We start from the raw sequence: 26,753 nt of genomic DNA on the forward strand, positions 1-26,753 counted from the left end.
AATATTACCTGCCCAAGATTGTAAAAGTACCTGTAACGATGAACTTGATTGAGCTGCAGGTCCAATTCGCTGAGCCTCAGTGTCTAAGGGCCCTCGTCTGCGAAGGTGGGTCCCGCTCGCCTCCTCCATTTATCCTATGGTCCGCCGTCAAGTCTTCGTTGCAGAGGGTCTCTGTTTTTCCTGTTCTTATCCCCCTCTTCGTACCCTTCCAGAAGTTTCTCTGACCCTCAGCCAATGAGTCACTGGGCGGGGGTTGCAACACACAGTGGAGTTACCGATTGCAACTCTGCAGGACACCAGGGATACCCCACCCCCTTAGGGGTCCATCCTCCATGTGTCTTGTCTGCATGTGGTAGGCGGCATGGTGACACAGTAGTTAGCACTGCTGCCTACGGCACTGAGGACCCGGGTTCGATCCCGGACCTGGGTCACTGCCTGTGAGGAATTTGCACATTCTTCCCGTGTCTGCGTGGGTTTCACTCCCACAACCCAAAGATGTGCAGGTTAGGTGGATTGGCCACACTAAATTGCCTCTTTATTGGAAAAAAATAATTGGGTACTCTAAAAAAAAATTTTTTTAAATAAAAAAGTATTGTCTGCATGTAATCATATAAGATAGCGACAGGATCTTCAGTTAGAACTTGGGGAACTTTAGGCATCGGAAATATTTGTGAGGTATCATGGAAAATATCTCGAACAAGAAAAGGAGATTCTGGTAAATCAGAATAATTGGTTGAATGTAGAATTGAAAAGCAAAACAAATGAACTGTTCGAAATTTGTTGTGTGAAGAACAATGAGATTTTTGAACTTCAAAGCCAAATGGAGCAAATGAAGTGAGAAGAATTGTTCCTGTGAATAAAAACTCATTGTTGAATACCGAAACAGTTGAGCAAAGGACTAATCCAAGTAATATTACTGATGTATCAAGGTCAGAAGGAACAATAAGAAAACAACTGAAGTATCTGCAAAATTGGAAATTGAAAGGTCAGGAAGTACTGAAATTGCTTTCTGAGTCAATGACCAAAGACTCTGACTTAAAAATGCTTGTCATTGATACTACACAAGATATAGTAATTGGCTTCAATTCCAGTTGTGATTCTATTGTGCTTAGAGAAGGTTACGGCATGAAGAATAAATAAAAGGCATTGCTTAGCAAATGGAGGCTCTTTTAAAGTAGGAAGGCTTTTTGTTTTGGGTTCAGCTGAATTTATTGGCAGTTGATAACAGGACACCATGGAGTGAACTGCTCTCAACTCTGCCAGAAGAAAGGCTGGACACAACAGGAGCTGCGAAGAGGCAAGCTTCCCAAAGAACCAGTGACAGTCCAAATAAACAGGGAAGTGGGACAGAAGGAATATCTTAAGACTAACTGAAGTTCAGAGAACAGAGACAAAGGTATTGTTCAGAAGAATCAAGGAGAGTAAACAAAGTGTTCAGAGTTGAAGATACAATTGCAATAACCAGATTTAAAGTGGGACGCAGACTTCAGAGTAAATCAACTGTCTGATACCATTGCACTAAAGTCTAGGATTTGAGAGTTAAAGTAATTGTTAACAGTTTGCACAGCAGTCAAGGCAAAGTAATCCTAAAGTGGTTGGCGTAAAACCTGGGCTGGACTTGCTGTTAAAAGTGGAGAATAAGTTTTATTTTTAGGTGTCATTTGGAAAGCCTGCACTGCATTTCGGTATGCAAACCGCTGGGGAAAGCATTATGGTGAGGGACAATCTTAAAGTGTGTTTTTGGAGTGCAGTTTGGAAAATCTCATTTGACAATCATCTGGGAGGATTCTGAGGAGAAATCTACAGACACTAACTTGGGTTCAGAGCGGAGTATGTGTATTTGACCATGGTCATCTTTATGTGCTTAAAAGGGACTTTATATGTTAATGAGACCATTGTATCTTAAGATGTACTTTGTAATCTGCGTTAATCTTAAAATCTGTGTGTAATTGTTAAGATAAGGGGGGGGGAAAGTATCAATCCAATTTTTTCATGTTTTCATGTGTTAAAACTAATTGACGGTCCTGGTTTCCTGTTGTTAAAACTAATTGACGGTCCTGGGATTCGGTTCTTCCATGTTTTATAAAAAAAGAAAAAAGTTATGATCTTCTTAGTCAGAGTTCCAATTTGGAATCTCCCTGTCCAGTTAGAACATCAACATTTTACTTGAATTGATGTAAATTGAGAGAGGTGGATACTCAACGAGACCTTGGTGTCCTCGTACATCTATCGCTGAAAGTAAGTGTGCAGGCAGTAAAGAAAGCAAATTGTATGTTGGCTTTCATAGCAAAAGGATTTGGGTATAGAACTAGGGATGTTTTACAGCAATTGTACAGGACGTTGATATGGCCACACATGGAATTTTGATTTTTTTTTTTCCAATTAAGGGGCAATTTAGCGTGGCCAATCCACCTACCCTGCACATCTTTGCGTTGTGGGGATGAGACCTGCGCAGGCACTGGGCGAATTTGCAAACTCCACACGGACAATGACCTGGGGCCAGGATCGAACCCGGGTCCTCGGCACCGTGAGTCAGCAATGCAAACACTGCGCCACCGTGCCACCACATGGTGTCCTTATCTGAGGAAGGATGTTCTTGCTGTAGAGGGAGTGCAGCAAAGGTTTACCAGGCTGATTCCTAGAATAACAGTACTGTCATGAGGAGAGATTAAGTCGGTTAGGATTATATTAATTGGAGATTAGAAGAGTGAGAGGGGATCTCATAGAAACTTATAACATTCTAACAGGATTAGACGAGATCAATTCAGAAAGAATGTTCCCAATAGTGGGATGTCCAGCACTGGGGATCATAGTTTGAGAATAAGGGGTAAATCTCTTTGGACTGATGTGAGGAGAAATTTCTTCACCCAGAGAGTGGTGAATCTGTGCAATGCACGACCACAGAAAGTAGTTGACGCCAAAACATTTGTGAGTTCAAGAAGGAATTAGTTTTAGCTTTTGGGCCTAAAAGGATATTGGGGGGAGGAGGCGGGGGGTGCGGAATCAGGGTATTGAATTTGATGATCAGCCATGATCATAATCAAAGGCTCGTAGAGCCAAATGGCCGCCTCCTGCTTCTATTTTCTATGTATGTTTCTATGTATGGAACACATCTCATTTAGCTTGTCCATGTTTAGCTTGAAAAGTGGAGGCTATACTGTTATTTAATTGTAAATTATTTACAGTTATTGCATTTTGTTACCCATTAAACAATAGGTTTGATGGGTGGTGCAGCAAGGAAATCTTCCCGCTACTTATCAAAACACTTTTCTTCTTACTCCTTCAGCACATTGCACAGTCGCCTGCGAAATGATCAGTCACAACTCAAGGAAGAAATGGAGATCATCAAGAGGGAGAACACCCAGTTGCTACGGGAACACAATCATGTCCAACAGACCTGCGAGGAGCTGAAGAGGCTCCACGAGGAGGATCAGAAGGAGATCACTGACCTACGCAGTCAGCAGCAGCAAGTAAGAGTTGAGCATCCAATGAGGCATATTCTTCTGAACCGTATGATTAAAGTTGCCTCTCAGTTATCATCTATTATAATGAATTATATTTCAGAACAGTCGGGATCATCTGTCATCTATTTTGTTTAGAATTCCCCCCTCCTGCTGAATGTGCTGGTAGTGAATTGGAACAATGGGCAGAAGGCTGTCCAATGCCACATAAAGGGTAGGGAAGGAGTTTGGTCTGGAATTTTTCTTCTTTGGCTGCCAGTAATTATTTCTGTTACCTGGTAATAAGGCAAAGCCAAAAGACAGTCTTCAGCTACTTCCTTTTGGAACTCTGAAGGATTATTGATCATTTGTTCTGGGCTATGGAGTATCTTTCTGATGTGTATTATGTTTTTATCCTGAGCCAACAAGGTAGAGCACAATGAGGCTGGAAAATGTGGTGGGGTTGCAGGGACTGGAGCACTGAAAGGCTGAAGAGTAAGGGGACAGAATTTTGTTTTTAAATTTAGAGTACCCAATTCTCTTTCTTTCCAATTAAAGGGCAATTTAGCATCGCCAATCCACCTACCCTGCAAATCTTTTGGGTTTTGTGGGTGACATCTATGCAGACACGAGGAGAATGTGCAAACCCACACGGGCAGTGACCCCAGGACCACGATCGAACACGGGTCCTTAACGCTGTGAAGCAACAGTGCTAGCCACTGTGCTGCCCGTGGGGTGGGGGGGGGGGGGGCAGAACAGAATTTTAACAAACCTTGAGGGGCAATGCATTTTGCTTTGTGATTTTCCTTTCAATAGCTTATTAACCGTTAGCACAAACTCATAATGCATCAAAACAGTAAAAGAAAGAGTCTTAGTTACACTAATTTGCATCACAGCTGACACCCAAAGTGCTTTGAGAGGTCCATCGCTTCCATTTAAGAAGTTAAACATAACTCGCAAGCCCACTTTTCTACCAGGTTTGCCTGTTGAAAAGTACTGACTGGATGGCGTGCTGTGGGCATTTGAGAATTTATTTTCCTGGATCTCACTTCCAATCAGAAACTCCATCTGGGAGAGTCTTTGTTTCTATAATTAGAACATGGGATGACTTCACCAAGTGGTGATTAACAGCAAGATTCCTGGTTTTCAGTTTGTAAACACAGCCTCAGTCAGAGTACAAGGAAATGGGCTTAAGCTGCACTTTGGGAGTTGCATACAATCAGGGACATCGCTCCATTCTTGGGGTTGCGCGTAGGATGACAAGTGATGCAATCTGGACGTTCTCCTCCAATACCTGGTGAATCATAGAATCATATAATTTACAGTGCAAAAGGAGGCCATTCGGCCCATAGAGCCTGCACCAGCCCTTGGAAAGAACACTAAGCCCACACCTCCACCCTCTCCCAGTAACCCCACCTAAACTTTTTGAACCCTCAGGGCAATTTAGCATGGCCAAGCCGCCCAACCTGCACATCTTTGGACTGTAGGAGGAAACCGGAGCACCCGGAGGAAGCCCACGCAGACACGGGGAGAAAGTGCAAACTCCACACAGACAGTGACCCAAGCCGGGAATCAAACCTGGGACCCTGGAGCCCTGAAGCGACAGTGCTAAATGCTGTGATACTGTGAATTCATTTCATTTCCTGCTATCATTTTGTAAGAATGTACGCTACTTTAAGTCTCCTTTTTTGGGCACAAAACTGTTGGAAAAACACTCAAAATCCCAAAACCCCACAGGTAGGGGACAAAAGGTAATGGACAACACCTGTTCTGTTGAATAGTAAGTTTAGATCAGGCAGGTTTAAAAACCTGGAACTGCTGAAACATGTTCAATTAAATTGAAAATTGAAGGCCTTGGAAATCAGGGGCCATCAGTGAATGTGGGATTAAAATGAGAAAAATACTGCAGATGCTGGAATCTAAAATGAGAACAGAGGGTGCCGGAAAAGCTCAGTAGGTCTGGCAGCATCTATTAGGAGAGAAGCAGAGTTAACGTTTCGAGTCCTTATACTCTTCATGGGGTGGTAGGGCTGGCATAGCCTGACGTTGTGCCTGGGAGACTGTCGCAATAAACAAGGCCGGCAAATAAATTTAAAACAGTTTGCCATCTGAAAATGGTGATGGGGTTGGTGAATAGATAATGAATGTCTGACGCCTGGGAGTGAGGCTGAGTTCCGCAGCCTGAGTTCCACCTGCAAGTGCTCTAATCTATGTCATTAAAACACGGATCCAACAGACCTTGAGTCTTTGTCATAGCTCAGAGGTTTAAATCAGTCAAAGCAAAACTGAGGAGCTGCTATTGCTGATATTTAATTCAACCACGAAGCATTGTTGTTTGAGTGCATCATACTAATTGGTTCAAATGTCACTGCCATTAATTCACGAGATAGGGAAAAAAACACTTTGCAACAACAAAGGGGAATAAAGCTCAAAAAACTACCAATCGGAAACCACCACAAAACAAACCACTTGACTCACTCTAATTAAAAATGCTTTCAGTGAACCCCAACAGGGCCGGAGGGGATGAGGCACTTCTTAGGAGGGCTGAATTTCCCAAAGCTGGTGCTGGTAGAAGGGCTGGGGGCCCCGATCGGGTTGGAAGAGATAGTGGAGGATCTGAAGGCCATGCAGTTGGGTAAAGCCCAGTGGAGTTCTATAAAAAGTTCTCTGGGATATTGGGACCGTTGTTGATGAGGACGTTCAATGAGGCATGGGAGAGAGAGGTGCTGACTCCGACAATGTCACAGGCCACAATTTCACTGATCCTTAAGTGGGACAAGAACCCGGAGCTGTGTGGGTCCTACAGGCCGATATCCTTGTTGAATGTGGATGCCAAACTGCTGGCCAAAATTTTGTCCTCCAGGATTGAGGATTGTGTCCTGGACGTTATTGGGGAGGACCAGACGGGGTTTATTCAGGTTAGGCAGTTGGTGGCCAATATAAGAAGGCTATTAAACGCGACCATGGTAACCCCGGAAGGTAGGGTGGTGGAGGTAGTGGTCGCAATGGACGCAGAGAAGGCCTTTGATCGAGTAGAATGGGAATATCTGTGGGAGGTACTGGGACGGTTTGGATTTGGGCAGGGCTTTATTGACTGGGTCAGGTTGCTGTATCAGGCTCCTGTGGCGAACATACGGACGGATAGGACAACATCGGACCATATTAGACTGCACCATGGGACGAGACAGAGATGCCCCCTCTCCCCACTGTTATTCGCGCTAGCTATAGAGCCGCTGACAATTGCTCGGAGAGCCTCAAGGGGCTGGTCGGGGGGGGGGGGGGGGGGGGTAGCACTAAGTCTCGCTTTATGCAGACGACCTGCTTCTGTATGTATCGGACCCAATAGAGGGGATGGAAGAAATCCTGAGGATTTTTGGAGAATTTGGCCGGTTTTCGGGGTATAAGCTGAATATGGGGAAAAGTGAGATGTTTGCGGTCCAGGCGAGGGGACAGGAGAGGCGATTGGGAGAGCTGCTGTTTAGATTAGTAGGGGGAAGCTTTAGGTATCTAGGCATTCAAGTGGCGCGGGAATGTGACCGGCTGCATAAATTAAATCTGGCCCGACTAGTAGACCAAATGAAGGACGATTTTCGGAGATGGTACACGCTTCCGTTGTCACTGGCTGGGAGGGTGCAGACGGTGACGATGACGGCCCTCCCGAGATTCCTGTTTGTATTTCAGTGTCTCCCCATCTTTATTCCGCGGTCCTTTTTTAAACGGGTCAACAAAGTGATCACTGGCTTTGTTTGGGTGGGCAAGACCCCGCAAGTAAAGAAGGTAATGCTTGAGCGGAGTCGGGCAGAGGGCGGACTGGCGCTGCCAAATTTTAGTAACTATTACTGGGCGGCGAATATAACCATGATCAGGAAGTGGGTGGTGGGAGGAGGGTCGGCATGGGAGCGTATGAAGGCGGCCTCATGCAAGGGCTCCAGTTTGGAGGTGTTGGTAACTGCACCTCTGCCGTTCCCGCCGGCATGGTACTCCACCAGTGGTGGTGGCCCTGAGAGTCTGGGGCAATGGAGGAGGCAAGTGGGAGCAGATGGAGCATCGGTTTGGTCCCCAATCTGTAATAATCATCGGTTTGCCCCGGGAAGTATGGATGGGGAGTTCCGGAGATGGCGGAGAGCAGGGATTGAGAGGATGAGGGATATGTTTATAGAGGGGAGCTTTCCGAGTATGAGAGCGCTGGAGGAGAAGTTTGGGTTGGCGAAGGGAAACAAATTCAGGTACCTGCAGGTGCGGGAATACCTACGTAGACAGGTTTCAACCTTCCCGCTCCTACCGCTAAGGGGGATCCAGGACAGGGTAGTTTCCAGAGGATGAGTAGGAGAAGGGAGCGTCTCTGACATTTACAAGGAACTTATGGGGTCAGAGGAGACGCAGACTGAGGAGCTGAAGCGCAAGTGAGAGGAGGAGCTGGGAGGAGAGGTAGAGGATGATCTATGGGTGGATGCGTTAAGTAGAGTCAACGCATTCACAACATGTGCCAGGCTCAGCCTGATACAATTCAACGTTGTTCATCGGACTCACATGACAGTGGCCCGGATGAGCAGATTCTTTGGGGTGGAAGACTGGTGTGCAAAATGTGCGGGAGGGCCAGCGAACCACGTCCGCATGTTCTGGACATGTCCGAAGTTTAGGGGATTTTGGCAGGGGTTTGCAGATGTCATGTCCACGGTGTTAAAAACAAGGGTGGCGCTGAGTCCATAGGTGGCGATTTTCGGAGTATCGGAAGACCTGGGAATCCAGGAAGAGAAAGAGGCAGACGGCCTGGCCTTTGTCCCTGGCAGCCCAGAGACGGATGCTAGTAGCTTGGAGGGACTCAAAGCCCCCAAAGTCAGAGACCTGGCTATCTGACATGGCTAGCTTTCTCTGTCTGGAGAAAATGAAGTTCTCCAAGAGAGGGTCAATGTTAGGGTTCGCCCGGAGGTGGCAACCGTTCGTCGACATCTTTGCGGAAAATTAATCGTCAGCAGAAGGGGGGAGGGGAGGGGGTTAGTTTAGCTTAGAGTAGGGGGTTAATAAAGGTGGGACCTGTAAGGGAGGGAGAGAGACGGCTTTTGCACGATGTTCATAGATTCATGTACATTGTTTATTTTGTTGTTGTTGTAAAACCAAAAATACCTCAAAATGTTTCCCCCCCAAAAAAGGCTTTCAGTGGCTGGTGTTTTCACCTGGGCCCCAGTGCAAGCGTAGAATCCCTGCAGTGCAGCAGGAGGCTATTCGACCCATCGAGTCAGCACCGGCCCAAGAACACCCCATCTTGGCCCATGCCCCCACCCTATCCCTGTAACCCAGTAACCCCACCTTTTGGACACTAAGGGCGGTTTAGCATGGGCAATCCACCTCCCTTGCACATCTTTAGGTTGTGGGGGTGAGGCCCACACAGACATGGGGAGAAAATGCTGTCATGTGAGAGTACCTTTAAGAAATGGGTGTTTACAAATGGGTGTGTATATAAATATCTGTAGTGAGAGTACCTTTAAGAAATGGGTGTTTACTACTGCAGTGATGTCAGAGAGTGGGTGGAGCTGGGCTATCTGTCAGCTTTTTACTTTCATTTTAGGCTGTTTGCTGCAGGGTGTGTTTTAGTTTTATTTTCAGTGTTGGAGCTGAAGCCAGTCAGAGCAGGTGTACTGTTGATCTCTCTGCCATGAAAATACTATCTCTTGATCATTTGGTGAATTCAGAATTATAAATGTTCTCAGTACTGAAGTTAAGCCTGATGTCTTTCAGTTTTGAAAGTTTTTTAAGTCTTATGGGTATTAAAAGGAAAGCTTAAAGGATTACTTAGTGTTGTGTTGTATTCTTTGTGGGTTGTATTTGAATTGATGGTTGCTAAGATGTTCACTGTATGTTTTAAAAATGTTAACTTGAGTTCATAGAATAAACATTGTTTTGCTTTAAAAAATACTTTTCCATTTCTGCTGTACCACACCTGTAGAGTGGGCCGTGTGCTCCCCATACCACAATCTATTAAACGTTGTGGGTCAGATGAACTCCAGGATACACTTTGGGGTTCTCTAAACCCTGGCCCATAACAATGCAAACTGCACACAGACAGTCACCCGAAGCCGGAATTGAACCCGGGTCCCTGGCGCTGTGAGGCAGCAGTGCTAACTATTATGCCACCCACACATTTCAGCACACTGAAAAGATACATTTATACAAAAATTACTGCATGAAAAATAACGTAATTCTTTAAAATTTAACTCTAAAGTTCTCCTTTAAAATAATCCCCACTGAAGAAACAATGCCCAATTAGTTTTCAGCACATGTGCCAGTTTATTTTTCTGGGGCTTGGGTTCTGTTCCATACAATCAGCAGGGTGTCGTCAATTAAGTCTTCATCCTGGGAACTTGTAGCTCCTTGTGTTATATATATATTTTTTAATATTTGGAGTACCCAATGCAATTTTTCCAATTAAGGGGCAATTAAGCGTGGCCAATCCACCTAGCCAGCACATCTTTGTGTTGTGGGAGCATGACCCACGCAAACACGGACAGCGACCCAGAGCCGGGATCGAAACTGGGACCTCGGCGCCGTGACGCAGTTGTGCTAACCACTGCACCGCCATGCTGCCCTTATATTATTTATATGTATAATATATACATGTGCATCAGTGAGAAAATCTTTGATTTGATCATTTTCTTCCCCTCCTGTGGAGTACTAAATTTCCACCTCCAACACGATGCCACCACCAACTCCTCCCTTCCCATCATTTCCAGCATTCTGACGGGTTTGTTCGCTGTGCAATACCTTGGTCCATTCCTAAATCACCCCATCCCTTTCCCAGGGCAGCTTCCTATGCAAGCGTAAGAGTTGTCCTTTTATCTTTCTCTCCCCCCCCCCCCCCCCCCCCCCCCCCCCCACCTCATCATTTTCTCCACCATTGCACTTGCTGTATTTCACCAACATTGCTTCCTCGACTAAAACCAAAAACAGGTTTCCTGCATGCACGTAGGCCACCAAATTTTCTCATCACATTTCATATAGCCATCTGCAATTGTGGAACAAGTTGTGACAATTGAAAAGTGCAGTAAAGCACCAGATGAATGCATCACCTTTCTTTGCTTAGCAAGAACAATAACTTTGGCATTGGAGACAATATTGAGAACGGAGAATCTGGAGTTTTTGAGCAGAGAATATTAAACTGTTACTCGCATCTGAAACAAGTTTTGTAAAGAGATAAGTAAATAGTAATGCTGGTGCAGTTCCACCTCCTTTCAGTATTAGTAAGGTGTACAATATTTTCACCTTGTGTTGCTGCATTATAATGATGGGTGAACTACTATTGTGTTTAGATTGAATGAGACTATGATGACCATAAGAAACCACATTCCATTTCCAGAGGTCATTGCCATGGAAGAACTCCTTGTATTCTTACATGCCTAAGTGTACTTTTCAAGAGCTAAATGTTGTGATCCACCTAGCCAGCATTATAAAAAAAGCTTTATTTTTCAGTGGTGTTATGTATCTGAGAGAGACTGCCAAGTATAGCCACTTTAGGACTTAGTAGAATCCTGTTCTTTGTGAAAGAAGTTGAATAATTCAATGCACCATTTTTGTAGATGCTGAATAATGGGAGAAAGAATGGGTTAGCTTTCTATGAAGTGTCAGGGAAGATCTGTGCACAATAGACAATGCATTAATTTTAAATCACTCTTCTATTAAGAAGTCTGATCTATCAAATTGTAATTACCCTTTAAATAATTCATTAGAGAACGGCGCTGGTTGATATACTGGACCTGACATTGTTATTTTAATAAAATTCTATAATTACTCACAATCTGTGCTTTTGACTTTTTAGTGGTTTCTAATATTTAAAAAATATTTTCCTTTTTATGGATTTGGACATTTGTAAATACAGTTTTCCAGTTGGTTCCGAGGAAGGTTGTGAGAATGAGCCCTAGTGATTTGTTCATTTTGCTTCCTTCCCCACCTGTTCCTCTCCCTCTCCCACATATCCAGGCTCCACCTCAGGGGAATGTGTGTTGTTCATTCAAACATGGATTCTTTCCCACTTTGTGTGGTAAATTAGGAATTCCCATTGCAACAAATGATTTTATGTCCAAAATTATCTATCTGGAATCTTGCTTTTACCCTATTTCCTGATATTCTTCTGCTTCGATTTTAATACTTTTTCAGCTTTTACCTAAAGCTGTTAATTGACTCCAGTAGAAGACCATTGCTTAGAGAAACTGGAAAGTCTTGGTCTTTTACTAGATGGGGTAGGGAGAGTGTGACTGTGAACTGTCAAAATGGGGAAATGCTTCCAAAACCAGGCAGGTATGGGGGTGAACAGTGCATTGGTCAATTGTGGAAATGTGAAGGTTAAAGGCTCATCTATGATGGGATGAGAGAACTTCTGTGAAAAACAGGGGCGTGAGAACCTGATTGAAATGCTGACAATGGATAAAACTCTGATGCTGCTATTTTTCTGTTTAGTTTGGGTTAAAAACGTGTTTTAAAATGAGCCATAATGCACGTTTTTAAACATTGATAATTCAGACCTTTTCATTGAGAACTGCACGGGAAATACACAAACAAGGTGTTATCCTCACAGTTAGTCCATGAGTAGCCTGTTAGTGTAGCAGCTCCACCGAGAGATTACTGATGCTCATAGAATCCCTACAGTGCAGAAGAAGGCCATTCGGCCCATCGTGTCTGTACCGACTCTCCGAAAGAGCACCCTACCCAGGCCCCCGCCCTATCCCCACAACCCCATAACCCCACCTAACCTACACATATTTGGACACTTAAGGGCAATTTAGCATGGCCAATCGACCTAACCTGCAAACCTTTGCACCGTGGGAGGAAACTGGAGTACCCGGGGAAACTCACGCAGACACGGGGAGAACATGCAGACTCTGCACAGTCACCCAAGGCCAAAATTGAACCCAGGACCCTGGCGCTGTGAGGCAGCAGTGCTAACCAGTGTGCCACCCCAAGAGCTGGAATTTCCCAGGCTAACGAGAAAAATCATTCCTAAATCTTTTCTTTTCTTTCGGACTTACTTATGATTTTAACTGGGAGAGGCCCATGGGTTTGAAATTTGCATGCAGAATTTGCTTCCAGTCCAATTCTGTCACTGTTTTGCATAGTTTGCCTTGAATTTAGTCCAGTTTTGTAAATCAAATCCAAGCTCCTTCCATGTGTGGCTGCTTCATGACCACGCCATTAAAAACAATGGAGATTACTGCTTTAAACAAGTCCAGGAGTCAATCCAGACCTACATAACGGTGGAAATGTTACTATCAACTGGTGATGCAGAGTACCCATCAGTGATATCCAGCAGATAGGGGGGAAATACATGACTTTGCAGATCTCTCTGTGGCTGACAAAATTGAAAGACATGAAATCAGATTCTTGTAAGTATAATCTTTTTCTCTCTAAAATGCTCAGGACCAAAATACAAAGATCTGGATTTTCCTTCTCTTTGCACGTTACATATAAAAATCCACGTTGGAACAAATGGGTATTTTCTGAGTCCCATATGCTGATTATTCTGAAAATGCAATTTTTCTCTGCATTTAATATAATGATCTTTGAAAACACGCTTGGCTTAAAGGCTTTTTGTCATATGAGCTGAATTAGTTGGAAGGGTTACTTGGCTTGATGTGTTGAAACTTACACATGGACATAACATTAAATAGGGCAAAAGATACTGCCTTTAAGGTTGACATAGTGAAGGGCGGTGTTTTTATTCCTGATAGTGATGCATCAGCTTTGTTTTTAGAGGAGCTGCAGATAGATGACTTTTCCCTTCAGGCCTGAAACACTTAAAGGCCAAGGGAATGATTGAATAAAGCCTGCTTATTCAGGTTCACAGCTTCTATTCATGTAGGACAATGCTACTTGTTTGATGAATGCTTTTTAAGTTCAGATTAGAAAAAGAAAGCCTTTGCAAATTGAATGAAGTGAACATTTTGGAACTATATATAAACATTTAGCTGACACATCTCCAAGGGGTAGATTTTATAGAAAAGTTCATGGTTTGGAAAGAAAGAACTGAAGCAGCGATGTGGCAAAGGTTCTTGGAAATGTTAAGCCTGCGGTTCATTTGATGCAAGGAAAGAGCTTAGTTTGTAAAACCAGCTGCTGTACGTCAAAATAAGCAAAAGTGTGAGTGGAGTTGACTTTGTTTGACTAAAAAGCAATTCCTGAACTCCCAGTGAAAAGTAAACTTTCGGAATCAAAATCAGAGTTTGCAAACAGAGTAACCACTTGACAGGCGCGCAAGTCAAAGACCACTGTGAACTACACAAGTGAGGTTTTGTCCTTCCAGAGGTTGTTTTTCACATTTGGAAAGTTTCTGAAGTTACAATATAATGTTTTTCAGTGCTTGGTGCATGAATTACATATTTTTATCAATGCAAGTTCTTAATGCAAATCAAATCTAACCAAATTTGAGTCTATATTGCAACTTCGGTACAGTGCACATGAAGAATAACTAATTTCTTAAGTGTAAACAAAAACTTGGTGCCATATGTGATAGAAAAACCTTGATTAGTTTGCAGTGGATTATTTTGAGATAGTTTTTTATTGATCTGAAACCATGCAAAGTAAATCTTATAACATTGCCACTCTGTGAACAACAGGGCCAGTAAGTCAGTCAGAGTCAGATTGCCATGCCACTCCTACCTTCTTACTGGAAAACCTCTTTGCTCTGTGTCTTCTGAACGCCGGGCGAGAATGGCAAGGGGCAGCGCATTCCTGAGCCCCTCGGGCGAAGGGTGGCCACACACTTTGTTTATGGCTTTGACAGTTGGGGCGGGGGGGGAGAAGAGGTCAGGCAGATGGTTGGTGGGGTGTTGGAGGTCAGGCAGTTGGGGGAAGCAGGTGTTGGACAATCAGGGGAAGTGGGAGCCAGACAGTGGGTGGAGGGGGTGACAAACAGTCATGGGAAGGGGCTGTATGTCCGGGGATGGGATGTGATAGTGAGGGGCTGATGGGAGTTTGATTGGGGGGGGGGGGAGTAATCAAGGCTGAGGGAGTCTCTTGGGAGGTTTGTGGGTAGTTCCATGGTGGAGAGGGGAGTGAGGGGGGGTGTTGATATCCAGGGGTTGCGGCAAGTCCCTGGAGGTTCAAGGTATGTGTGTGGGAATCCAATGAGGTGCGAGTGTAGGGCTGTACAATAGTTACCCAGAAGATGGAATTTAATTCTAACTCTTTCTGGGTGATGTAACGCAGTTAGAACCATCCAAAGTTTGCAATTTAAATAGCATTTTCAGATGGTTCCCAATGCAGGACAATTTCCCGGTAGCCAGCTAGTGAACCCATGAGCAGCTATTGCAGTGAGTAGCCAGCGCCTGATTAGAAACAGCAGGAAAGTAAGTTTTCTTTGGTCCAGGCTAGGGCGAGAACGAGGCAGAGAGCAGATGGCGTAGTGGCCGTAGGGTTGAAAGAGCAGTGTGAGTGAGAGAGAGGTGTGTATGGTTTAGTAAGTGAGAGTGAGGTGCGTGCGAGGGAGAGCGAGAAGTGTGTGTGCAAGAGACCGAGAGGTGTGGGTGTTTTTTTAAAAACATTTTTATTCGGTCATGGAACGTGGGTGTTTATTGCCCATCCCTAAATTTCCTTGGGGAGGCAGTTAAGAGTCAACCACATTGCTGTGGGTCTGGAGTCACATGTAGGCCAGACCGGGTAAGGAGGCAGATATCCTTTCCTAAAGGATATTCGTGAACCGGATGGGTTTTTCCGACAATGGTTTTATTTCATAGAATTTACAGTGCAGAGGGAGGCCATTCGGCCCATCGAGTCTGCACCGGCTCTTGGAAAGAGCACCCTACCCAAGGTCCACACCTCCACCCTATCCCCATAACCCAGTAACCCCACCCAACACTAAGGGCAATTTTGGACACTAAGGGCAATTTATCATGGCCAATCCACCTAACCTGCACATCTTTGGACTGTGGTCATCATTAGACTTTTTTTTAAATTCCATTTTTTTATTGAATTCAAATTTTACCATCTGCAGTGGCAGGATTTGAACCCTTGTGCCCAGGTCTCTGGGTCTCTGGTGTATTAGTGACAATACTACTACGCCACCGCTTCATTGTGTGTGAGAGGTGTGTGTGAGAGAGAGAGAGAGAGGGGTGTGTGTGTGTGAGAGAGAGGTGTAAATGTATTTGTGAGCTAAACCAGCCCCTTCCATTAAAAATTAATTATAATAAATGTATAAATATAATAAGTATATGCATATAAAAAATAGAAAATACTTTTATTAATGTGTTTTTGCATGTTTGCACCTATTGTGCAAAAGAATCACTTTTTTGTGGTTTAACTTTTCAGTGTAATAAGAATGTTTCTTAAAGGTTCCGTCAATACTCTTGGGAGGTCAAAAGGGTTCCACGGCCTGAAAGGTTTGGGATAAACTAATAAGTGTGTTCTTAGAATTTCCTGCGCCTCAGAACCAGTTACAGGATTAGAGTGCATCTGCCAACCTATAAGTAAAATGAGTGCTGACATGTGGCTACATCCAAATTCAGATTGATAGTGCGACCATTTAATCGGACAAATCAGTCCCTCATGATTAAAATTCCAGTTCTTGTTCCCTAATGTCTTCTCAGCCTACTATGCAGAGGTTTTATGGCTTTTAATTGCTGACCAGATATTGCGCTCCTTTGTTAGTTATTATGAGGATAAATTGAGCATAAATGCTTGTTTGATAACTTGGAAATATATTCTCTCAATGCTATCAAACTATAATTTTGGTTTCTGCAGCACAGGGTCCATCTTTATTATCTAATCTATGTAAAATATTCCCAATTGTTGAAATTTGTTAACTACCGATATTTAAAACAGAGTTGCCCTTTGAAGCAAATTTGCATATTGTTAGACTATTCTGGTAAAGCAAATTTCCTGATTTAAACTATAGACCCTTCTCAATCCCTCGAGACTGAAATAGTATTTTCATTTCCTACTTTTCTGGTTCCAGTCGGGTTTGCCAAGCAGGATAAGCACACCCTGATTTATGGTTCCGCATCTTCTACTTGCTTCTTCTTTTACTTTTGGGCTAGGGTATCAACATTCCCAAAAGATTTTAATGCACCTTTAATAAGACAGGAATACGGTAGCCGCATCTTGAGATTTAAGTAAGTCATAGAATTCCTACAGTGCAGAAAGAGGCCATTCAACCCATCGAGTCTGCACTGACACATCCAACCACCGTGCCACCCATGCTGCGCACTAAAGAATAAATGAACTTTCATTTTTATAATAGTTTATTGCATCTCAGGAAATGTTTCAAAGCACTTCATGTAAGCCGCTTAAAGCTGTTTATAGTTCAAAGTGCTAAAGTTGCTGATCTGTTTTTAGTGTTTTAATTTGAGGGGGGATTGTTGGTTCGGGCACTGGATAAATATTTTTCTTTTTGCATAAATAATACTATAGAATTTTTAATGTGGTACGTATTAAATGATAAGTATCTCCATGTGTTTTCTGGAGAAGACACGAACAGCAAGCTTTCCCTAAACAGCAATAATCAACGGAGAATTAACAAATATTATCTAACTGAGATTAAGCGGTCAAATGACCAGTGTACCCAAAAACAAATAAATTCCCAACAATAGATGATATTTATCTTTAAATTCTGAGAGATGAAGATTAAGGACTGTGAAGTGTTGATAGTAACTAGGATGGAATTGATTAACAATAAGAAGGCTCAGTAGATTGGAACTAGGCTTATTTTCAAAACAGGGCATGATACAGGCCCAAGCGACTGCAAATCCACCAGTATTCATGAGTATTGGGTAAGATAATGGAATAGATTTTCAGGTAGAGCCATTATGAATTACAGAGTAAACCAAACCAACATTGATTAGGTTCAGATCCTGTCTGGCAAACCTCCGCAGACGTGACTATTATTGCTTCTCTGTGTGGCACTACAGCTGGTGCTTGACATCTCAGCAGGTCCTGAATTAACATCTTTAATTTAGGTGGGTGGTGCAGAAAGGCAGGCAAGGCAGTGAAGGAAAATCACTGCAGCAGAGAGAAATGAGAAAAATCTAAGTCACGAGTAACGGAGAAAATCGTGACTGAGAAAGATATAAAGAGAGGAAGGCACAATTGGAGAGACTGAATTGAGAATTAGGTCACCATCCAGTTCCCGTAATTTATTTCTGGGCAATTACTTGCGGGTTGGCCATTTCCCCGGGCTTGGCTGTCTTTGAGGAGTTGGAGATGATTTTTGTTTGCCAGAGGTCTCTTTAATTGACCACAGGTATTCCTTTTCCCTCTCCAAGGAGTTGGAGCAAAGGGGTGGCTAGCAAATGGGATGAGCTTTGCAGAAAATAGGGGCAAGCACATATGGGCCTGAAAGATCATTTTCTTTTTCTATAAATGTAAACTTAAAAATATTATTTTGTAAGAGGGTGGCACAGTGGTTAGCACTGATGCCTCACAGCACCAGAGATCCAGGTTCAATTCTGTGTGACTGTCTGTGGGGTTTGCACTTTCTCCCCATGTCTGGATGGGTTTCCTCCTGGTGCTCAGTTTTCCTCCCACAGTCCAAATTTGTGCAGGTTAGGTGTATTGGCCATGATCAGTTGCCCCTTAGTATACAAGGAAGTGCAAGTTAGGTAGGGTGCTCTTTCAGAGGGTTGGTGCAGACTCGCTAGGCCGAAAGGCCTCCTTCTGTGCTGTAGTTATTCTATGTTTCCTAAGAATGTAACTGAGATGACATGGGATGGAGGTCTGCTCTTTCTACTTGACGGAAGGTCATCATCTGATATTTATTGGTTCTGTCTTAACCCATTTACCACCTGATTTGGGCTGACAACCTATAATCCACATAATTTGCTGCAAGGTGCTGTGGAATGGAAAATCTGATTCAGATTTCTTGCAGATGTTTAACATGTTCACACAAGTGGTGTTCTGGATTCTGTGCAGAGTTGAAGCACATTATTGAAGTGCAGATGGGAACCTTCACCTGAAATTAGCTGTTCCTAACACTGGGGGCCCGATTTTAACTCTGCAATGGGTGAATTTTGAATTGGGTAAAATTGGGCCCTAATTGTTGAAGAAAAAAAAAAGTGTTCCATTTCCCAGGTACTGACATCCCTCCTTGAATAAAAAACATGCTCTAAACACTTTTAGTGCATACCACGCCTTCATTTTCTTGTTATACAGAATTCATATATTCATCATCACCGTACTTTGTCTATACTCACTTTAATATGTACACACAAGGGGAAAATATAGGAACATTTGATTGAGATCTGAAATCTCCACTTCCTGGTTTCAGGCATTTAGAGTGGGTTTGCCCTCCAGCCTATTGAGATAGTTAATGTGAGTCAGAGCTTTTCCACCATCCTTGGCATGAGTGAAACCTTTCAAGAGCCGCTCAAATTTGGAGACAGCTGCCTTTGTATTGTGGCGCAAAGTGAGATATGTGTTTACAGCAAATTAAGACCATGAATAAGCATTTTTGTCTAAACGGTGTACCATGTTAATGCATGGAGCTTCATTGTAGCTGACCAAATAAAAGAATTAAAGTCCAAAAGCTCAATGCAGACAGAAATTAATGCATGATTTGTGAAGTGCTGAGATTGTAATTGATGAATTATAGTTGATTTTAAAGGGACTTTATGAGGTGGAACTGGGGAAGAGCCTTCATTGAAATACTGTGTGTGACAGGCAGCTGATGCAGATACATCCAGGCGTTGGAAAATATGTTCACATTGTTTCTTTTCTGTAATTTTTTGTTTAATTTTGAGCTGTTCCCAGTTACTGAGCACCAGACGGTGCAATCACATCTCGATTGGCCACATCTGATCTGGCACCAGACCTTTAGCCTTGGTTGAAACTGCCGGTTAAAGGAATGTTTAGTTTGGCACGGGGAAGTTGACATTTGGACAGTCCTCTTATAGTGCATGCTGCCCTCTACTGCTTTGAAGTTGGTTACTGCACTGATTTAAGTGTGGCACCATCTGCTGTCTATTTTGAGACCTGCAAGTTTCACTGTGGTTATTGGGATAATTGCTTGCCCAAATTTATTTTTTTTCTTCCGTCCAGTATATTTTAACATTAGTGCATTGATGCATGTATGATTTGGTGTGAGTGACCTGAGCAATTCCAAACTTTAAAGTCCTATGACACAGTAATTCTCCCCAGTGTCCTGGCTAATATTTTTTGTTGTTGTTCTTTTAGTTTTAAGATGCGAGGGGCAAGGTTTAGAGGAATGTTTTTTACAAAGGGTAGTGGGTGCCTGGAACACGCTGCCGGAGGGGGTGGTGGAAACCGGGGCGATAGTGATGATAGGGACGTCTTGACAAATACATGAATAGGATGGGAATAGAGGAATACCGACCCCGGAAGTGTAGAAGATTTTAGTTTAGATGGGCAGCATGGTAGGCGCAAGCTTGGAGGGCCGAAGGGCCTGTTCCTGTGCTGTACTTTTCTTTGTTCTTTGTTCTATTTATCCCTCGATCAACATCACTAAAACGAGATTATCTGATCATTATCACATTGCTGTTTGTGTGAGTTTGCTGTGACCAAATACATTACAACAATTGGAGATGACACTTCAGAAATACCTCATTGTGAAGCGATTTGGGACATCCTGCAGTTGTGAAAGACGCAAGACATTATTTCTTCTTCCTTTGTTCAGTTGATTTTGGCAGAAACTCAGTCTCGTAACATCTGCAGAGTGGTAATCTGCGCCGGATTGCCACTCCCGCCAGATTTACCTTCACTGGGATTCTGATGCCCCTGTCTCGCCCAACCTTCCTCACTCAGGCTGGATGAGACAGGGTCAGCGAAGTGCACTCCCGGCTGTATCGGTGTGGAGTAACTGGGGCCAGAGAGGTAAGTCACTCTCCCTTTTAACAACAGTAGCTGCCATAAAGGGAAGGTTTATAGTGAGCAGTTAAGTTATAAAGTTTAGGGAGGGACTGTACAGGGAAAGACAAAGGTTACATGTGGAATTTGACCTGCTGACCACGGGTAAGGCAGAGGCACAGTGGAGGAGGGCACAGGGAGTGCAGTATGAGTATGGAGAGAAGGCGAGTCGGTTACTGGCCCAACAATTGAGGAAGAGGGGAGCGGCGAGGGAGATAGGTAGGGTGAGGGATGAGGAGGGAGAGATGGAACGGGGAGCAGAGAGAGTGAATGGGGTGTTTAAGACATTGTATGAGAGGTTGTATAAGGCTCAGCCCCCGGAAGGGAAGGAGGGAATGATGCATTTCCTGGATCAGCTTGAATTCCCGAAGGTGGAGGAACAGGAGAGGGCGGGACTGGGAGCACAGATGGATGTGGAGGAGGTGTAAAGGGGATTGGGAGCATGCAGGCAGGGAAGGCCCCGGGACCGGATGGGTTCCCGGTGGAATTTTATAGGAAATATATAGACCTACTGGCCCCGCTCTTGATGAGAACCTTTAATGAGGCCAGGGAAAGGGGGAAGTTGCCCCCGACTATGTCGGAGGCGACAATATCGTTACTTTTGAAGAAGGATAAAGACCCGCTGCAGTGTGGGTCCTACAGGCCCATTTCCCTTTTGAATGTAGATGCTAAGCTCCTGGCCAAGGTAATGGCGACGAGGATAGAGGATTGTGTCCCGGGGGTGGTCCATGAGGATCAAACTGGGTTCGTTAAGGGGAGACAGCTGAACACGAACATACGGAGGCTGCAAGGGGTGATGATGATGTCCCCACCAGAGGGGGAGGCGGAGATAGTGGTGGCGATGGATGCCGAGAAAGCATTTGACAGGGTGGAGTGGGACTACCTGTGGGAAGTGTTGAGGAGATTTGGTTTTGGTGAAGGGTTCATTGGATGGGTACAGCTGCTATATAGGGCCCCGGTGGCAAGTGTGATCACGAACAGGCAGAGGTCTGACTACTTCCGTCTTTATAGAGGGACGAGGCAGGGGTGACCCTGTCTCCGTTACTGTTTGCATTGGTAATTGAGCCCCTGGCCATAGCACTGAGGGGCTCCAGGAAGTGGAGGGGAGTACTCAGGGGAGGAGAAGAACACCGGGTATCATTGCTGGAACGGATAAAGTTTGCACTAAGGGGTTCGGCTCAGGGGTTCACCAGGCGGTGGCAACCGTTCATTAACTACCTCGCAGAACGATAAAGGAAATGGGAAGGTAACAGCAGCAACCCAGGGGGTGGGGGGGGGGGGGGGGGAGGGCCCAGGTGGGTCCTCAGGGGTGTTTTTGTAAAGATATTGGTACTTGGTTATGTATATTGAATTGCTGATTTTATTATTTGGGAGAGCTATTATTTTTGTTATGGCAGTTGCCATTTAGTTTATATATTATTTATTTATTTGTTAAAATACGGTCACGGTTATTTATATTGTTTTGCTGTTGTAAAAAGGGGAAAAACCTTTGTACTGTTTTGTTTGGCCGAAAAAGTTGAATAAAATATATTATTAAAAAAAATTTAAATTTTTTTTAAAAAGTTATAACGTTTAGGGAATGGGACTGAAGGGGGGGGGTCAGGTCAGTCAGGGAGGGGGTTCGGTTCGGGGGTAGGGAGGGTTCAGAATGGGTGGGAGGAGACTCGGTCGGGGATGGTGGGGATCCCCTGGGGTAGTCGTGTTTGTGCGGGGTGTCCCGTGCAAGGCTGGGTCTGAGTGTTTAAATAGTTACTCTGGAGTTAGAAGTGATTTTTTTTCCCTCTAACTCTTTCAGAGTAACTATCAGTAAAATTAGCAGAACCATCCAAAGGTTAGCAATTTAAATCGTTTCTGTCAGATGATCAACAGCCCAGCACAATTGTCCAGAGGACGTTAACGCTTCTGGGCGAGTTGTTGGTAAGCCCTTACGTGGGAACTTCCTAGAGGGATTCCCAGCATCATTGGGACGCTGGCGAACCAGGAAGTTAAGGCCATTGTCTTTTTGCCTTTATCACACTGGCAACCCCCCCCCCCCCCCCCCCCCACCTCCCACCCCAACTGTCTTGTGCCTCCTGTAAACTCATTAGAGGTTGGTTTGGAAAATGGGCAGCAGGTCTTCTGCGACTTTGGGGAAAACAGGATTTATGTTTTCCAAGTCTGCTTTCGATAGTCCTAAAGATGAAGGGAAGTACAAGACAGCCTATAGACAGAATAGCGCAACACACAGAGGTCAGTTTGGTGCCTCTGTCCCAAGACTCGGGTTAAAACGTACTGCAGATGTTGCAACTGCTTTAGATAATTTTACATTGAGGTTTACTTTGATTTTCCTAATTCATCTGGTTGCAGATTATGCATAATTAATGTCATTGTTGTTATCAAATACTAATACAAGCACCTCGTCTGTTTTATTTAAAAAAAACTCAGTTCATTACTTCAACAGATTGAATTTCTGTTTGGGATTGTTACTGTTGTTATATGTTTGATATCATGTGTCGAAACGTGACACTTGCATCCTCGGTTGTTCTCCTTAGCCAGGCACACACCTTTGACTGAGCTTGTGGTCAACGCAAAGAGCTGAGAATGGTTGAAGAAGCAATTTGTTTCAGTGGTATCATTCAAAATGCTGCAAAGATACCAGAGTTGGCATTTTTATGAATGAAAATGAATGCATTGAAGAGCTGATACTTTGTTGTAAAACCTTAGTCAATTTAGCCTTAACTGGAGGAGAAGGCAGCTTGTTCTGCTTACATTTTCAAATGTTTTAAGTGAGATAAAACACTGGGTTGTATAATGTAGCTGATAGATGGTCAAAACTGAACCAGACAAAATGCTGTAAACCGGTTAGCGATAACCCATAGAATGAGTATCTGCTTAAAAGAACCATAATGCGGCATAATATTTATTTGAAGACTTACGTCCAAAGAAATCTGATTTGCTCTGTTAATCTCGCAGTCCTTTTGCATCCGGTGTGAGTTCTTTACTCGAGTACATAAGTCTTTACTAGACCTTTGCTCTAGGTGTTGCTAATTTGTGAACATTGGCATTGTCGGCAGGCCTGTGGAATACATCAAAGATGCCCCTGATCCTGTTCCAAACTAGTTCCCACATGCCTGTTGCCTGATGTTGCCTGGTATGGAGGGCATTAGCTAGGAGGTGATGTTAGATAAACTTGGTCTGTTCTCACTGGAACAATGGAGGTTGAGAGGCAACCTGATAGAGGTGTACGAGATTGAGTGGCATGGACAGAGTGGATAGTCAGATGCTCTTTCCTAGGGTAGGAGAGTCAGGTACTAGGGCACATAGGTTTAAAGTGCGTGGGGAAAAGTTTAGAACTGAATTGCGAGGCAAGTTTTTTTACACAGAGGATGGTAAATATATGGAACGCGGTGCCGGGGGAGGTGATGGGAGCAGCTACGATCGCGGCATTTAAGGGGCATCTAGACAAATATATGAATAGGGTGGCAATGGAAGGATACGGACTCCGTAAGTGCAGACGGTTTTAGTTAGGTAGGTACCATGGTTGCCGAAGGGCCTGTTCCTGTGCTGTATTGTTTTTTCTTCTTTGTACATGGTGCACAATTCCTCATGCCAACTCCTGCTAGGAGTCTGTAGTGGCCAATTTGTCCTAACCAGGGCACTGTAGTCATTTGTGGGATCTCTACCCCAAGGTTGAGATCAGGCAACTCAACACCAACCAAGGAGAAAACTTGAGACCTTCCTGGTGCATGAAGACCAAAGCTGTTGTCTTTACTCTTCAGCCAGGAGGAATAATTTTAAGTAAACTATGGTTAGACTTGGACACACTTCATTCAATTTAATTCGAATTTTGTTTACCACTGACATATTTTCAAAGCTCTGGGCCCATTTTTTATTTATTTATATTTTGTTGCCAGTGCTATTGATTAACAGAGCAGGTAAGTTGGTGAGGGCAGAGCAGGAGTGAGAATATGCCTATTGAGTTTTGTCCCTCTAGAAAATCATGTTACGATGGACAACAGAGACTGCCATTTTTTCATTATATTCCACTCTCTATGAATACCAAGGCCACATTAACAATTGTTTTTTAAAAACATAAAATTTGTATGGGAGCTAAGTGGGAAACAGAAACTTGTTGCGATGTGGCCGATCAGTGGCAGAATAATATGCCACAATATCTTGTAAACGGCTGTTCAAAATATGTTGGACCGTGATGAAATCCACCAGCATTGTTAGAGCTTTTTAAAATAATAAGACACCAGAATAAGTAGCTCTTCAGATTTGGGCCAGAATGAATGGATTCAATTTTCTTTGGTTATTTGCAGGTTATGAGGGAAAATGGCTCATCTGAGATTCTAAATAAACTATACGATACTGCCATGGACAAATTAGAAGGTTTAAAGAAAGATTATGATGCACTAAGAAAACGGTACAATGAGAAGATTGCCAATCATAACACTGACCTCAGCCGTCTGGAGCGGGTGGAAGAGGACAATCGGCGCTTTCAGAAACAGAACGAGATGCTGATGAAGCAGACAGACGCTGCTGTTGTGGAGAAAACATCAATTCAGCAACAGTACTTATCTATATTGAAGAGGTGAAGGACTAATCTGACACACAAAATTTGTTGTATATACCCCTCCCAAGAAAATGTGGGGAGCGATTCTCCGAAATGGAGACAGAGTGCGTGCTGTCGTGAACGCCGCTGCGTTTCACGGCGGCGCGATACGGGCGCGGGCAGTAGCGATTCTGGCCCCCACAGGGGGACAGCACGGCGCTGGAGTGGTTCATGCCGCTCCAGCCTCCCTTCCCAGCAACAAATGGGCGCCGCGCCAACCCACGCATGCGCAGTTGGGCCGCGCCAACCCACACATGTGCAGCTGGGCTGCGCCAACCTGCGAATGCACGGCGACTTCCTCAGTACGCCGGCCCCGACGCAACATGGCGTGGGGGTTCAGGGGCCGGCTGCGTAATAAAATAGCGCGGGGCGTGGAGAGGCTGGCCCGCCGAGCGGTGGGCGCCGATCGCGGGCCAGACCCCATCGTAGGCCCCACCCCGATTAAGGAGCGCTTTTCCCCGCCCCACAGGCCGCCCCGACCTTACGCACAGAGTTACCGCCGGCTGCGAGCAGGGGTGAACGGCGCCGATGGGACTCTGCCGTTTCTGCACGGCCGCTCGGCCCATCAAGGCCGGAGAATCAGCAGCCCGGCCCCGGACAGCGGCCCGCGACCGGCACCGCGCCAAATGCGCCGGCGCAAATGGGGGCGATTCTCCGCTCCTCGGAGAATCTCCTGCCAGCGTCGGACCGGCGCTACGGGAAAAAATGGCGCGGACAGCAATTCTCTCATACGGCGCAGCATGAGAGAATCTCGCCCGTGGTATGAGGGAGGCAGAATATGAATCCATTATAAATTGCTCAAGGACAATCTTTGACAATCTAGTTTTTTGAGGCATGTTTAATATTGCATTTTTGGAACACTGAACTCTAAGAAGGGAGGGTGGTATCAGAGATTACATTGTGTAATGGAACAGGTGAGTGTGATGGTGTGATTATTTTTAGTATTTTTATTTTTGCAACTGTTTAGATGTCTTATCAGTTTCAGGACAGTGGAGAAAAACAATTGACTTACACCCTTAGCATATGATTTTATTCAATTGTGGCTTTTCAAGTTTCCAGTATATCTCTCCCGTCATCTCATTTTCAAAAGTAGTTTTAAAATGTATTTATTTATTACAATTAAGGGGCAATTTAGTGTGGCCAATCCACCTAACCTACACATCTTTGGGTTGTAGGGGTGAAACCCATGTAAACACGGGGAGAATGTGCAAACTCCACACGGACCCAGGGCCGGGATTCGAACCCGGGTTCTCAGCCCCATAGTCCCAGTGCTAACCACTGTATGTACCGCCCCTTCATCTCATTTCTTTAACTTAAACTTAGGAGATTCTCCCGTACTCCACCTGCCAGTGACCTACCATTCTTAAATTTGATGACAAAAAAACAATTTTTCAAAATTAAAATATACATTGAGTAATAGCAAAAATGTATTGCTATAGACTTGGTGAGTTTCACGAAGTCCAAATGGAACTTATAATTTTGAGGTGTGGTAAATGGTACATATGATATCAAGGAGTGGTTCTCGGTATTTTGCACAACAGAGTTCTCAGCCTTGGATATGTTGCTCCTGTGAGGGTTAGAGCAAAAGTTCACACTGCTGCTCATAGTGAAGGAGAGAAAATTCCACAGGAAGCTGGAAATTGTACAGGTTTGAATAAATGCTGCTATTGGTGTATGAGCTGCAGAGTACAGATTTCGGAGTTTTTTCACTCCTTAGGTGATCCTGTTTTTCTAAACAGAATGGCAAGCATTTTGTGAAAACCAACATAAAAACCACCCGTCTCTTCATAGTGCATGAAATATGATTGCAATAAGAATGCTGTTTGTGAGAGCATTCATCTATAAAGGCTATTTCTTCACTACAAGGATTTTATCATTAA

The 26,753-nt window shown here is 44.2% G+C and overlaps 1 protein-coding gene across 12 annotated transcripts in view; it reads left to right on the forward strand.

Annotated features, from left to right (window-relative positions):
- The window catches only part of dlg5a (discs, large homolog 5a (Drosophila)), a 259,461-nt gene that overhangs the window by 132,293 nt on the left and 100,415 nt on the right, over positions 1–26,753 (forward strand). For all 12 annotated transcript variants that reach the window (XM_072491581.1, XM_072491584.1, XM_072491585.1 and 9 more), the window contains exons 6-7: positions 3,287–3,470; positions 24,581–24,852. In XM_072491581.1, coding sequence (XP_072347682.1) covers positions 3,287–3,470; positions 24,581–24,852 — 456 coding nt within the window. The remainder of the gene's footprint in view (positions 1–3,286; positions 3,471–24,580; positions 24,853–26,753) is intronic.

This window comes from Scyliorhinus torazame, chromosome 28 (genome assembly GCF_047496885.1).
Source record: "Scyliorhinus torazame isolate Kashiwa2021f chromosome 28, sScyTor2.1, whole genome shotgun sequence".
NCBI classification, from domain to species: domain Eukaryota; kingdom Metazoa; phylum Chordata; class Chondrichthyes; order Carcharhiniformes; family Scyliorhinidae; genus Scyliorhinus; species Scyliorhinus torazame.